This window comes from Drosophila takahashii, chromosome 2R, assembly GCF_030179915.1.
Source record: "Drosophila takahashii strain IR98-3 E-12201 chromosome 2R, DtakHiC1v2, whole genome shotgun sequence".
Classification (NCBI taxonomy): Eukaryota; Metazoa; Arthropoda; class Insecta; order Diptera; family Drosophilidae; genus Drosophila; species Drosophila takahashii.
The window spans coordinates 16905479-16918718 of NC_091679.1; the positions used below are offsets into that span (position 1 = coordinate 16905479).

The 13240-nt window shown below is 41.0% G+C and overlaps 2 protein-coding genes across 2 annotated transcripts; both read right to left on the reverse strand.

Moving 5' to 3' along the window:
* Positions 1–100: 100 nt before the first annotated feature.
* LOC138912184 (uncharacterized) lies at positions 101–829 on the reverse strand. The gene has a single exon (XM_070212047.1). The coding sequence runs from the start codon at positions 827–829 to the stop codon at positions 101–103; it is 729 nt and encodes a 242-aa protein (XP_070068148.1).
* Positions 830–5549: 4720 nt separating this feature from the next.
* LOC138912185 (uncharacterized) lies at positions 5550–6278 on the reverse strand. The gene has a single exon (XM_070212048.1). It carries the CDS (start codon positions 6276–6278, stop codon positions 5550–5552), a length of 729 nt encoding a protein of 242 aa, XP_070068149.1.
* Between the last annotated feature and the right edge of the window lie 6962 nt (positions 6279–13240).

Here is a 13240-nt window from a genome sequence, read left to right on the forward strand (position 1 = left end):
CCAGTCCGACGAGCATAGCGCAGAGCATCGCTAGAAGTGCACGACCTCTACGACAGCATACCCCAGATCAGCTTGAGAACCATTAGGTTCGAGTTGAACGCTACATCTTCAGGATTTTCACGCCGTTCAACCACCCTGCACCATCGAATGTGGGCATGGGGGCTGTGGGTGATTCATCCATCCGTGCAAAGAGTGACTCGATCGGTCGCGCATGGACGATCTTCCAGCGCGCCTCCGTCATCTTCCCATTTTCGTCGTTCCTGTCAATGAGTGCCACGATCAGGTGTCGGTTGACTACATCACTAATTTTAGCCCTCTTGTTGGGCTTCTGTGCTGCTTTGGGTGGCGGAGGGCCTGTCTCCTTGGGCCCGCGTTTCCGCTTGCTCACCGGAATGTCATTGGCGGCACTCTCGTGTGAGCGTTGCCTTTTGTTGGCAAGCATCTCCTCCACCTTGTTGGCAAATCCGCCTGTCGACGCCATCGCGGGTTTGCTTGCGAAGTGCAGTCTTCCTTCCTCAATCCTTTGCTCTGCCCAGGCTAGCTTTTCCTTCCCCTCCTGGGAAAGGTCCGCTTTGTCCTGGAGCCGGCTCTTGATCTTGAGGGCTGCCTTGTACTGCGCCTTGGCCTTCATCTCCTCGCTTGTACGCTTCGGCCCTTCCCTACGCGGGGAGTTGGAACCTGGTACCGGCAAGCGGGTATGGCTTGTTTTGGCTTCGTGTAGCACGCTCTCCGAGTCCGAGTCTACTACAACTACGGCACCCGTACGGCTTAACTTTGTCTGAGATGTTATGGCAGTAACATTGCCGCTGTAATGACCTGCTCCCGCCATCCCAGGGGTTCGACCGCTGGCGACACGCAGAGTGGATTGCTCCTCCCCGTGCCCGCCGATGGTAGCAGTCGTACTTCCCACCGACGTACTGGTTTGTTTTTCCGGGGAACCACCCACTTGCGTTTTATGCCTACCGCCAGGCACCTCCAACCATGGCTACTGATTCAAAGGGGTTGAACCAGTTGCCTTAGCTAGACGCTGCATTGCCCCGGGCAGGACACGCGACAATGCATTACCCTGCTCGGGGTAATGCAGTGACCATTGCCCAGCCGGCACCCTCGTGGAGGGTTCAGCTGGAGGTTTTTCGCCAGCCGATATGCAAATATGACTTATTAATAATTATTTTGTGGTTGCACATTAAAACCCGGTAAATTCTAGCCTTGACAATTAATGCAAATCCGCCGGCCTTGTTCTAAATTCCGATCGGATTTGGTAAAAATGGCCTAGAGTTGTCACGGTATGGATATTGGTAAGTCTTTCGTTGGGACTTTTTCTAAACTTATGCGATAAGGTTCATGGTTCTTTTATAAGAAAGATAATTTATCCTAATTAACGAAATAAGTGTTTTGGTTCGAAATATTACATTATTTCATGTCGGTCGCGTGTAGACGTGTTTTCTTAACGCTCCGGAAAAACAAAAGAAAAACAATCATTCACCCAGTTGAAAACGTTCGAAAATTTAGAACAGTGTGGTCTTGCGTTTCGCGATGCTAATCGCATATTGTAAACTAAAGTTTTAATTAATTAATTAATTAATTCATCTTTACGCACTAACAATAAGCAAATGATTAAGAACGTGGATCAGCGCACTCAACGCTAAAAACAACAAGACGAAGCCCGTGAAAAAATTCAGAGAGAGCAAGACAAACGTCGTCTTTCGTTGGCCCGTAAGCATGCTTATTTCTCTTTTACGAATAATACTATAGAACCGAAAGTGCAAGAAAATGCAAGTTTACTGACCGCCGAAAACCAGAGAGCTAGTTCGTGCTCTCCCGCCATGCTTCTCAACGCTCAAACGCCATGGAGTGAGCAATGCAAAACTCCAACCGAGCTTCAGCCACCTAGTGCAACAACAACAGCAACTACTACGTCAACTACAACGGCCTCTGTCGTCAACATTGCAATAACGACTCCACTCTCTTCTTCTGCAGCGGGTAAAGCAACAACACAATTAAACGCAAAAATCGGGTCAAACGGCAAATACAAAGGTACGGTTGAAGAAATGACAAATCCGCAAGCGGGTTCGGCCATGCAGACAGGCATGGTTCGCTACATAAATATTTCCAAGCGCAAGCTAACGCCCTCAAAAAATTCTGACGGCAATAAGTCCAAAGGAAACCGTACCAACAAAGGCCCTGAAAATCTCGGGACACTAAATGAAAATAGATTTTCCATTCTGGCGGAGCACGAAACAGAGTCTGAACAATTAGCCCCAAGGAAACTGAAGCCGCCACCTATCTTTATTCGGCGACCGACAATCTGGCGAGTATCAGTGTGAACGATGTGACGACGAAAGTATCACGCCATAACGCCGTTATTTTCAGTCTCTGCGCTTCCTACTTAAATTCCTGGAAGCGGAGTCAGCCACATAGGGGCGGTTCTTTTACAAACCGAACACCTTTTATTGGCTCACATTTTTGATTTGCCTGAAACTTTTTTTACACGTACTATTCGGAAAATAAGTAAACACGTGTATCAGGATTTGACCGAAAAAAAATTATTTTCCTAGTTAGAATTTTTTTAAGTGTGCCAAAAATTGTCAAATTTGAAAAAGTACCCTCTCATTGAAAATCTGTATCTCCGGTTATATGAATCCAATTGACTTCATGTCTTTTGCATTAATTCCTCTGAAACCTCTCCTTTCAAAATAAAATTTCGTAAAAAAAAAATTTTTTTAATTTCTTAAAAATAAAAACAAAATAAGATTTAAAAAAATTTTTTAACTATTACCCCCACAAAAAAAAAAAAATTTTTTTATTTTAATACTTGCGTCATATTGTTAGTTACAATCGGTTTTTGTAAAAAGTTGGAGCCACTTTTAGTGTTTAAAATATCGAATTTGTTTTAGCAAGGCTTCGGCTTTTTTCTATGAAAAAACGTCGCAGCAAGTAGATCTACTCTCTCACTCTTATCGGATCCTAATGGAATTTATGTTTTCTCATTGTTTACTAGTCCTTTAACAATTGTTAATGATTAAAAGTTAAGTTTTAAGTTTTTTGACAATTTCTGAATGACAAAAAGTAAAAAGTCATTTTTTAATCAATTAAAAACTTACAACTAATTATTTAACAGTCTATTTAATAAACAATAATTTTAAATTTATTTTATTTATTATTTTTTTATATTATGTAATTTATTAAACATTTTTAAATATTTTTTTTTAAGTTTTTAAAAAAAATTATTTAATAAAAATAAAAAATTATAAAATTTAATTAATTTTTTTTTTTAAATTTAAAAATAAATATTTAAAAATGTTTAATAAATTACATAATATAAAAAAATAATAAATAAAATAAATTTAAAATTATTGTTTATTAAATAGACGGTTAAGTTTATTAAATAGACGGTGTAAGTTTTTAATTGATTAAAAAATGACTTTTTACTTTTTGTCATTCAGAAATTGTCAAAAAACTTCAAACTTAACTTTTAATCATTAACAATTGTTAAAGGACTAGTAAACAATGAGAAAACATAAATTCCATTAGGATCCGATAAGAGTGAGAGAGTAGATCTACTTGCTGCGACGTTTTTTCATAGAAAAAAGCCGAGGCCTTGCTAAAACAAATTCGATATTTTAAAAACTAAAAGTGGCTCCAACTTTTTACAAAAAAAAAATGACTTTTTACTTTTTGTCATTCAGAAATTGTCAAAAAACTTAAAACTTAACTTTTAATCATTAACAATTGTTAAAGGACTAGTAAACAATGAGAAAACATAAATTCCATTAGGATCCGATAAGAGTGAGAGAGTAGATCTACTTGCTGCGACTTTTTTTTCATAGAAAAAAGCCGAGGCCTTGCTAAAACAAATTCGATATTTTAAAAACTAAAAGTGGCTCCAACTTTTTACAAAAACCGATTGTAACTAACAATATGACGCAAGTATTAAAATAAAAAAAATTTTTTTTTTTGTGGGGGCAATAGTTAAAAAATTTTTTTAAATCTTATTTTGTTTTTATTTTTAAGAAATTAAAAAAATTTTTTTTTTAATAACTTTTATTTTGAAAGGAGAGGCTTTAGAGGAATTAATGCAAAAGACATGAAGTCAATTGGATTCATATAACCGGAGATACAGATTTTCAATGAGAGGGTACTTTTTCAAATTTGACAATTTTTGGCACACTTAAAAAAATTCTAACTAGGAAAATAATTTTTTTTCGGTCGAATCCTGATACACGTGTTTACTTATTTTCCGAATAGTACGTGTAAAAAAAGTTTCAGGCAAATCAAAAATGTGAAATTTTTTTTTTGGCCAAATCTGTTTGGTTTGTAAAAGAACGGCCCATAGGCAAACTTCTGTGAGCAGCTCGTTCACCCGGCGCAACGCAGGCTCTAAGACCGTGAAAGGATCGCAATTCGGGGATGGTTTTAAGAAGCCTGGTCGACAGTTCGCAGGCGAATTTATCATGAGCAACCAGGAGGGAGCTTTTGCTACAGTTGACGGTGGAGTTCCGAGCGCTTGCGGAAGCGCCGCTGTTCGGCATTTCCAAGCGGCTGCAGAAGCGACTGCTGATTCAGCGGAGAAGGGAGCGTTAAAACCCGTCACTCAGCCTGGTTGGCGGTAATCTTTTGTAGTTTTTTTTTTCTTTATATATATTTTTTTCTTAATTTCCTTTGATTAAAAATGCACTTATTTGTAATAATTTACTAATAGTTCTTAAAAATGCTCAAATAGGTGGGGAGCTTATTATGTAAGCCGGAAGCGCGTCGAATAAGGGTATAACCAACACACATACACATAAACGATATGCTCTAATTTTTCCTAAAAAGTACCGCTTGTAAGTAAACCCTTGATTGTTCCATATGAGTATGTCTGTGTCATAATTACCGTCGATGCGAATCCCCCGAAAGCTCGAACCCCCTGGTAAACCTTGTTATTTTGTAGAAATAAGTCGGTCAGTCAATTCCGGTCATATGCCGCTAAAATGAATTTGATATTTCTTGAAGTCTATCGAATAAAGGTCTAATATTAGCCTGTGCGTAAAATGCGAAAGAGCAACCTGTAAAGGGATAGGTTAGAAATAACTGCTACTTGTGTAATAAATTAAATCTATGAAGTCTCTGTATCGCGCAACGAAATGATCGTGTAATTTAATTTCTAAATGGATCGTCACCGGAACAACATGAAGTTTGAGGGGTATTAATCTACAATTTAATGTTAGATAAGGGGTAACCCAAAAATAATGTACAGGTTACCATGGAAGGGTGGGTGAAGAATAGGGGGCAAACAACGTCCAAGTCTCCCTAAATCCGAGATCGTTTGGAGATCTGTTCCTTTTAGCGTAACTCAATAGTGGGTATGTCGATTTCAACTCCTTTAGGTACATTTTATTAGTTTCAGACAGTTTACTTATTTTCTTGTTTTTATGTTAGGGTATGTCTTAAGTAGAAAGAACCCACGCCAGTCCGACGAGCATAGCGCAGAGCATCGCTAGAAGTGCACGACCTCTACGACAGCATACCCCAGATCAGCTTGAGAACCATTAGGTTCGAGTTGAACGCTACATCTTCAGGATTTTCACGCCGTTCAACCACCCTGCACCATCGAATGTGGGCATGGGGGCTGTGGGTGATTCATCCATCCGTGCAAAGAGTGACTCGATCGGTCGCGCATGGACGATCTTCCAGCGCGCCTCCGTCATCTTCCCATTTTCGTCGTTCCTGTCAATGAGTGCCACGATCAGGTGTCGGTTGACTACATCACTAATTTTAGCCCTCTTGTTGGGCTTCTGTGCTGCTTTGGGTGGCGGAGGGCCTGTCTCCTTGGGCCCGCGTTTCCGCTTGCTCACCGGAATGTCATTGGCGGCACTCTCGTGTGAGCGTTGCCTTTTGTTGGCAAGCATCTCCTCCACCTTGTTGGCAAATCCGCCTGTCGACGCCATCGCGGGTTTGCTTGCGAAGTGCAGTCTTCCTTCCTCAATCCTTTGCTCTGCCCAGGCTAGCTTTTCCTTCCCCTCTTGGGAAAGGTCCGCTTTGTCCTGGAGCCGGCTCTTGATCTTGAGGGCTGCCTTGTGCTGCGCCTTGGCCTTCATCCCCTCGCTTGTACGCTTCGGCCCTTCCCTACGCGGGGAGTTGGAACCTGGTACCGGCAAGCGGGTATGGCTTGTTTTGGCTTCGTGTAGCACGCTCTCCGAGTCCGAGTCTACTACAACTACGGCACCCGTACGGCTTAACTTTGTCTGAGATGTTATGGCAGTAACATTGCCGCTGTAATGACCTGCTCCCGCCATCCCAGGGGTTCGACCGCTGGCGACACGCAGAGTGGATTGCTCCTCCCCGTGCCCGCCGATGGTAGCAGTCGTACTTCCCACCGACGTACTGGTTTGTTTTTCCGGGGAACCACCCACTTGCGTTTTATGCCTACCGCCAGGCACCTCCAACCATGGCTACTGATTCAAAGGGGTTGAACCAGTTGCCTTAGCTAGACGCTGCATTGCCCCGGGCAGGACACGCGACAATGCATTACCCTGCTCGGGGTAATGCAGTGACCATTGCCCAGCCGGCACCCTCGTGGAGGGTTCAGCTAGAGGTTTTTCGCCAGCCGATATGCAAATATGACTTATTAATAATTATTTTGTGGTTGCACATTAAAACCCGGTAAATTCTAGCCTTGACAATTAATGCAAATCCGGCGGCCTTGTTCTAAATTCCGATCGGATTTGGTAAAAATGGCCTAGAGTTGTCACGGTATGGTATTGGTATTGGTATTGGTAAGTCTTTCGTTGGGACTTTTTCTAAACTTATGCGATAAGGTTCATGGTTCTTTTATAAGAAAGATAATTTATCCTAATTAACGAAATAAGTGTTTTGGTTCGGAATATTACATTATTTCATGTCGGTCGCGTGTAGACGTGTTTTCTTAACGCTCCGGAAAAAACAAAAGAAAAACAATCATGCACCCAGTTGAAAACGTTCGAAAATTTAGAACAGTGTGGTCTTGCGTTTCGCGATGCTAATCGCATATTGTAAACTAAAGTTTTAATTAATTAATTAATTAATTCATCTTTACGCACTAACAATAAGCAAATGATTAAGAACGTGGATCAGCGCACTCAACGCCAAAAACAACAAGACGAAGCCCGTGAAAAAATTCAGAGAGAGCAAGACAAACGTCGTCTTTCGTTGGCCCGTAACAATGCTTATTTCTCTTTTACGAATAATACTATAGAACCGAAAGTGCAAGAAAATGCAAGTTTACTGACCGCCGAAAACCAGAGAGCTAGTTCGTGCTCTCCCGCCATGCTTCTCAACGCTCAAACGCCATGGAGTGAGCAATGCAAAACTCCAACCGAGCTTCAGCCACCTAGTGCAACAACAACAGCAACTACTACGTCAACTACAACGGCCTCTGTCGTCAACATTGCAATAACGACTCCACTCTCTTCTTCTGCAGCGGGTAAAGCAACAACACAATTAAACGCAAAAATCGGGTCAAACGGCAAAAACAAAGCTACGGTTGAAGAAATGACAAATCCGCAAGCGGGTTCGGCCATGCAGACAGGCATGGATCGCTACATAAATATTTCCAAGCGCAAGCTAACGCCCTCAAAAAATGCTGACGGCAATAAGCCCGATCTACAAGTTGCAGTACCTGCTGCATCGTAGGATCACAGTAGAAGAGCCGCACAAACGGAACGGGCCGAACCGAAAATGGATAACATCCCGCAGGCCATGGGACATCCCCAAAGTGACAGGGAAACTATGATGATCACTTTGCAACATAATATGATGGAATTTATGTCCTTCATGAAAACCACCATGCAAACCCTTGTGCAAACCCAAAACATCTTGTTAAAAATACTTGCAGCACAGCAGTCCACATAAACTATGCCTAGTCTTCGAATAACTTTGTGGAACGACAGCGGTGTTTCACGGCATAAACCTGAAATAAGTCAATTTCTGAACGAAAACCACATCGACGTTATGTTGCTGGCAGAAACGCATCTCACCAGCAAGTATAATTTTCAAATACGGGGATACACGTTCTACAGCACAGATCATCCAGATGGTAAAGCACATGGCGGAACCGGCATCTTAATAAGAGACCGCATCAAACACCACTTTCACCAAAGGTTTGCAAAAAGTTATTTGCAAGCTACATCGATAAAATTACAGTTAGGCAACTGCAACCTTGCCATTGCCGCTGTTTACTGCCCCCCATGTTTTACAGTCTCCGAAGACCAATTCATGGACTTCTACAATTCACTTGGAGAGCGATTCATAGCAGCAGGAGATTACAACGCCAAGCACACACAGGGGATCCCGCCTTGTGACTCCCAAAGGAAGGCAACTATATAATGCACTCATCAAGACATGCAACAAACTGGACTACGTTTTGCCAGGCAGCCCTACATACTGGCCTACAGATCCTAGAAAACTACCTGACTTAATTGATTTTGCTGTGACAAAAAATATTTCCCGCAATCTAATATCTGCAAAATCGTTTTTGGATCTATCATCGGACCACTCACCAGTGCAAATAACTCTTCTTGAAAGCCCGGAATTAATCGAGCACCCTTGGAGGCTGACGTCGCATCGAACCAACTGGCTAAAGTTCAAAAAGTACATAAGTTCCTACATTGAACTGACTCCACAGCTCAACATCAAGGAGGACATCGACTGCTATGCCGATGCACTGGAGTCTGTACTCGTCGCAGCAGCCAAAGTCTCTACACCGCAAGAGAGAGATGGGCGCACACACCAACACAAAACTAACCTGGAAATCGAAGACGTTTGAGGCGTGCTTGGCAAACCAGCAGATCGTCATCCTCGAAACAAAGTCTTAAGGAAGCTGGTCGCAGACTTACCAGGGCCCTAAGGCACGAAGAAGTAGAAGCACAACGCCAGTACATTGAGAAACTTTCACCCACCAGCACCAAGCATCCCTTGTGGAGGGCCCACATAAATCTAAGTGCGCCGTCCGAAACAGTAATCCCCATTAGAGACTCTTCAGGCAGCTGGGCCAGAAGCGACAAAGACAGAGCTTGTACATTTGCTTTACACCTTCGAAATGTCTTTCAGCCAAACCCTGCAACAAATTCATTCGCACTACCGTCGCCGCCAATTCGAATCGAAACTGAGTCGGACCCAATTCAGTTTCAACCAAACGAAGTTGCAAAAGTCATCAGCGAGCAATTGAAACCAAAAAAGGCCCCAGGCGGTGATCTAATAACTGCGAAAATGCTAATTGAACTCCCAAACTGTGCAGTTGAGGTCATTTGTAAACTCTTTAACGGGATTACACAACTTGGCTACTTCCCAAAAAAATGGAAAAAATCGGTAATCATAATGATCCCAAAGCCAGGAAAAGATCACACAATACCAGCTTCACACAGACCGATACGTTTACTCTCGTGTCTGTCAAAACTGCTCGAAAAATGCCTTCCCATATCCCATATCTGAAAGAGCACAACGTTATTCCGACACATCAATTTGGCTTTCGAGAAAGCCATGGAACAATAGAGCAAGTCAACAGATTAACAACGGAAATACGATCTGCATTCGAATATCGAGAATACTGCAGTGCGGTATTCCTTGATGTTGCACAGGCTTTCGATCGAGTCTGGCTTGATGGCCTTATGCACAAAATCAGAATTATTCTGCCGAAAAACACTCACATGATACTTGAATCGTACCTTTACAACAGAGAATTCGCCGTGAGATGCAACACTACAACATTCGACGATTACACTATAGAGGCTGGTAGGTAGCCCTTGTTCCAACTCTATTTCTCCTTTACACCGCAGATATTCCCACGAACGCCCGGCTAACTACTTCCACATTCGCAGACGATACCGCGATCATAAGTCGGTCCAAATGCCCAATTCAGGCAACAGCACTACTAGCTGATCACCTCGTAGTAGTGAAGAGGTGGTTATCAGACTGGCGTATAAAAATAAATGCGTAAAAGTGTAAACACATAAAGTTTACTTCTAACAGACAAACGTGTCCCCCGCTAACTCTGAATAACACGCCACTTCCACAAGCTGACGATGTAACGTACCTTGGCGTTCACCTAGACAGGAGACTTACATGGAGGAAACATATCGAAGCTAAGAAAATTCATCTAAAACAAAAATCCATTGGCCTCCATTGGCTCTTAAATGCTCGCTCCCCCCTCTGCCTGGACTTCAAGGTCCTGCTCTACAATTCAACGCTTAAGTCAGTCTGGACATACGGCTCCCAGTTGTGGGGAAACGCGAGCAGCAGCAACATCGACATTATCCAGCGAGCACAATCAAAAATCTTGAGAACTATCACTGGGCACCTTGGTATGTTTGGAACGACAACATCCACAGAGATCTTGGCATTCCGCCAAGTCAATAATACCCACACAAAAAGTACTCCAAACTATAAGGAACTATTTATTTATGTTAATTTAATCAATTTTAGTTCGTCCTAAATTATTTCCCATCCATTTTTTAAGAACTTAGACCAAATAACAATTAAAATCAAAAGGCTCTTTGAACATTCACTTTTCCCCTAATATCAAAGAAATGTACTAGGCACAAAGCGACCTCTGTTGGCCTAAGGCCTTTTTGTATGAAAAACGGGTGTCTCAACTTACACGCTCAAAGTGTCTCAACTTACACAAAATGGGATGTTTCGGGAAAAATTAATAACTTTTGTTCTGACTGTCACATTAACCTGATTCTTTTTTTAATTATTTAACAGTTAATATACTAATGTTTTAAATCTCTTGCCAAGTTAATTTAAGGACGTTATTAATTTTAAATGGAATTTTGAAAAAAGTAGACAACAACTTTTTTGGTGAAAAATGGTACACGACTCTCACAGCTTTAATCTGGCTAGACCCTGGCTTATAATGTTTTCCCCAAAAGTTTTGTCACTAAAAAGGACTACAAAAAAAAATCAATTTTTTTAGTGGATAAGTTTTGAGAAAATTGAGTGTCTCAACTTACAGACCGTCCCAACCTACAGACCTTTCCCCTATATATTCTTGATCAGCACCAATAGCCGAGTCTATCTAGCCATGTCCGTCTGTCCGTTTGTCCGTTTTTATGCGAACTAGTCTCTCAGTTTTAAAGCTAGTAGTAGGTAGTACATATGCCGGAGCGAGCCGGATCGGACCACTATAACTTAAGGCTCCCATAGGAATATTCAAACAAATATAAGAAAATTCATTGTAACTTTGTAGGAAGAAGGTGTTTTGATTTTTGACAACTTAAAAACAAAATTTAAATAATGTGCACGCTGAATCTGGAATTCCTGAAACTGCACCGAGTGAGTATTAAACTATAGATGTTTGCTTTATCTGCAAGGGTATATAAGCTTCGGCTGGCCGAAGCTAGCTTCCTTTCTTGTTTTTTATTAATGACACTAGAAAGATTTTACATTATGACCACATCTCTGCACATGAACATAAACATGATCTCATTTTCTTAACCTGTGATATTTCATAGTCAACTATGCTGAGAAATCGATCAGTTATAGAGACTATAAAAACATTAATTATATGGAACTTCAACGTGAATATACTGCTTGTAATATGTGCCCTTTATATCAATGTCCAAGTGTAGAGTCTCAATTAAATGGCTTAAATAACAATATACAGTATATTTTTAACAAATGCGTACCGATCAGGTCTAAATTAATCAAGCCAAGTCAAAATCCCTGGTTTACTAATGAAATCAAGAAGCAACTTTATTTGCGGGATGTGGCTTATTATACCCGTTACTCGTAGAGTAAAAGGGTATATTGTATTCGTGCAAAAGTATGTAACAGCTAGAAGCATTTCCGACCCTATAAAGTATCAAATAAAAACACCTCTTAACGAGGTAAAAAACTAGTGACGATCGCACCTTCAACATACAAAAGTTCTGATATCAACATTTGTGACGAAAAATTATTACACTCGTCATTAAATACACTTTCTAATATTTTCTCTTTGGCCCGCCCTAGCATACTATTTTAGCCTTTTTACCTTCATAGGCATTTTCTATTGCAGCGTGCCGAATGAGAAAATCTTAGAGTTAGAAGGCTTTCCGAATTTTAGCTATTTATAGCTGTTTTCCCGCTAAACTAGCGGGTTTTTCCAAAAGTGGTAGAACAAAAGTTTTTTATATCGATGTGATGAACGTCATATCAAATTTTCAGAACTTAAAAAACATATTTTTGACAAACTGACAAAAAGAATTAAATTTTCATTTTGGGAAGAAGAAGAAAATCTTATTTTGGCTATAACTTTTGAACGGAGCGTCGGATTTTATCATATGACCCCTCATTTGTCGGGTATTTTCAATGGGAACACAACTAAAATTGCGAGGGGGCTTTTATCCCCACCGGCCCCATCAGTTTCAAAATTCGAAATTTTCACTTTTTCACTTTCACCTCTCTTTCTCCCAAACCAATTGATTTTCTTGAGGTCTTGGTATGCAATCCTTTAAGTTTTTGCAATACGTTTCGATTGGTGTATTACTCATTACGATCGGACTATCACAGCAGATTTTCAATTTTGCGGCTATATAATAGTAGTCGCCTTCGCACACTCTCCTGGTGCGCTTCGTCACTACATGGACTGCCGTCCATAGTGATATATATTCTTGATCAGGGTCACTAGCCGAGTCGATATAGCCATGTCCGTCTGTTTGTCCGTATGAACGCTGAGATCTCGGAAACTATAAAAGCTAGAAGATTGACATTTTGCATGCAGATTCTAGGAGTTCCTACGCAGCGCAAGTTTTTTTCAAAAGGGTGCCACGCCCCCTCTAACGCACCCAATCGCTTACATACGATTTTAAAAATTTCAATATTTCGGCAAAGTAAAAAAGCAATTTTTTTGTGTTTATCAATACCCATCGAAATGTACAAGAATTTTTTTAAATCGGACCATTCGTTAAAAAGTTACGGCGGATCAAAGTTTTTATCTCCATCTCATTTGCACTCCCTTTAGCTGAGTAACGGGTATCTGATAGTCGGGGCACCCGACTATAGAGTTCTCTCTTGTTTTAAATGGAAGCGATACAAAACCCAACATTTCAGTGTTTCAGTGATTAAGGATGCTAAGTGTCAACATTTGATTCCGAAATTTGAAAACAATCCATCAATAAAAAAAAAAAACATGGAAGGACATAAACAACTTAGGAATAGGGAAGTGTAGGCCGAGTGCTGATCACAATGTTGATGTCGAAGAACTATGTCGAACGTTTTCTCAACTCGATGTACCTGAATA

Coding starts and splice junctions, on each gene's coding strand:
- LOC138912185 (XM_070212048.1), bottom strand. CDS start 6,278: ATGGCGGGAGCAGGTCATTACAGCGGCAATGTTACTGCCATAACATCT.
- LOC138912184 (XM_070212047.1), bottom strand. CDS start 829: ATGGCGGGAGCAGGTCATTACAGCGGCAATGTTACTGCCATAACATCT.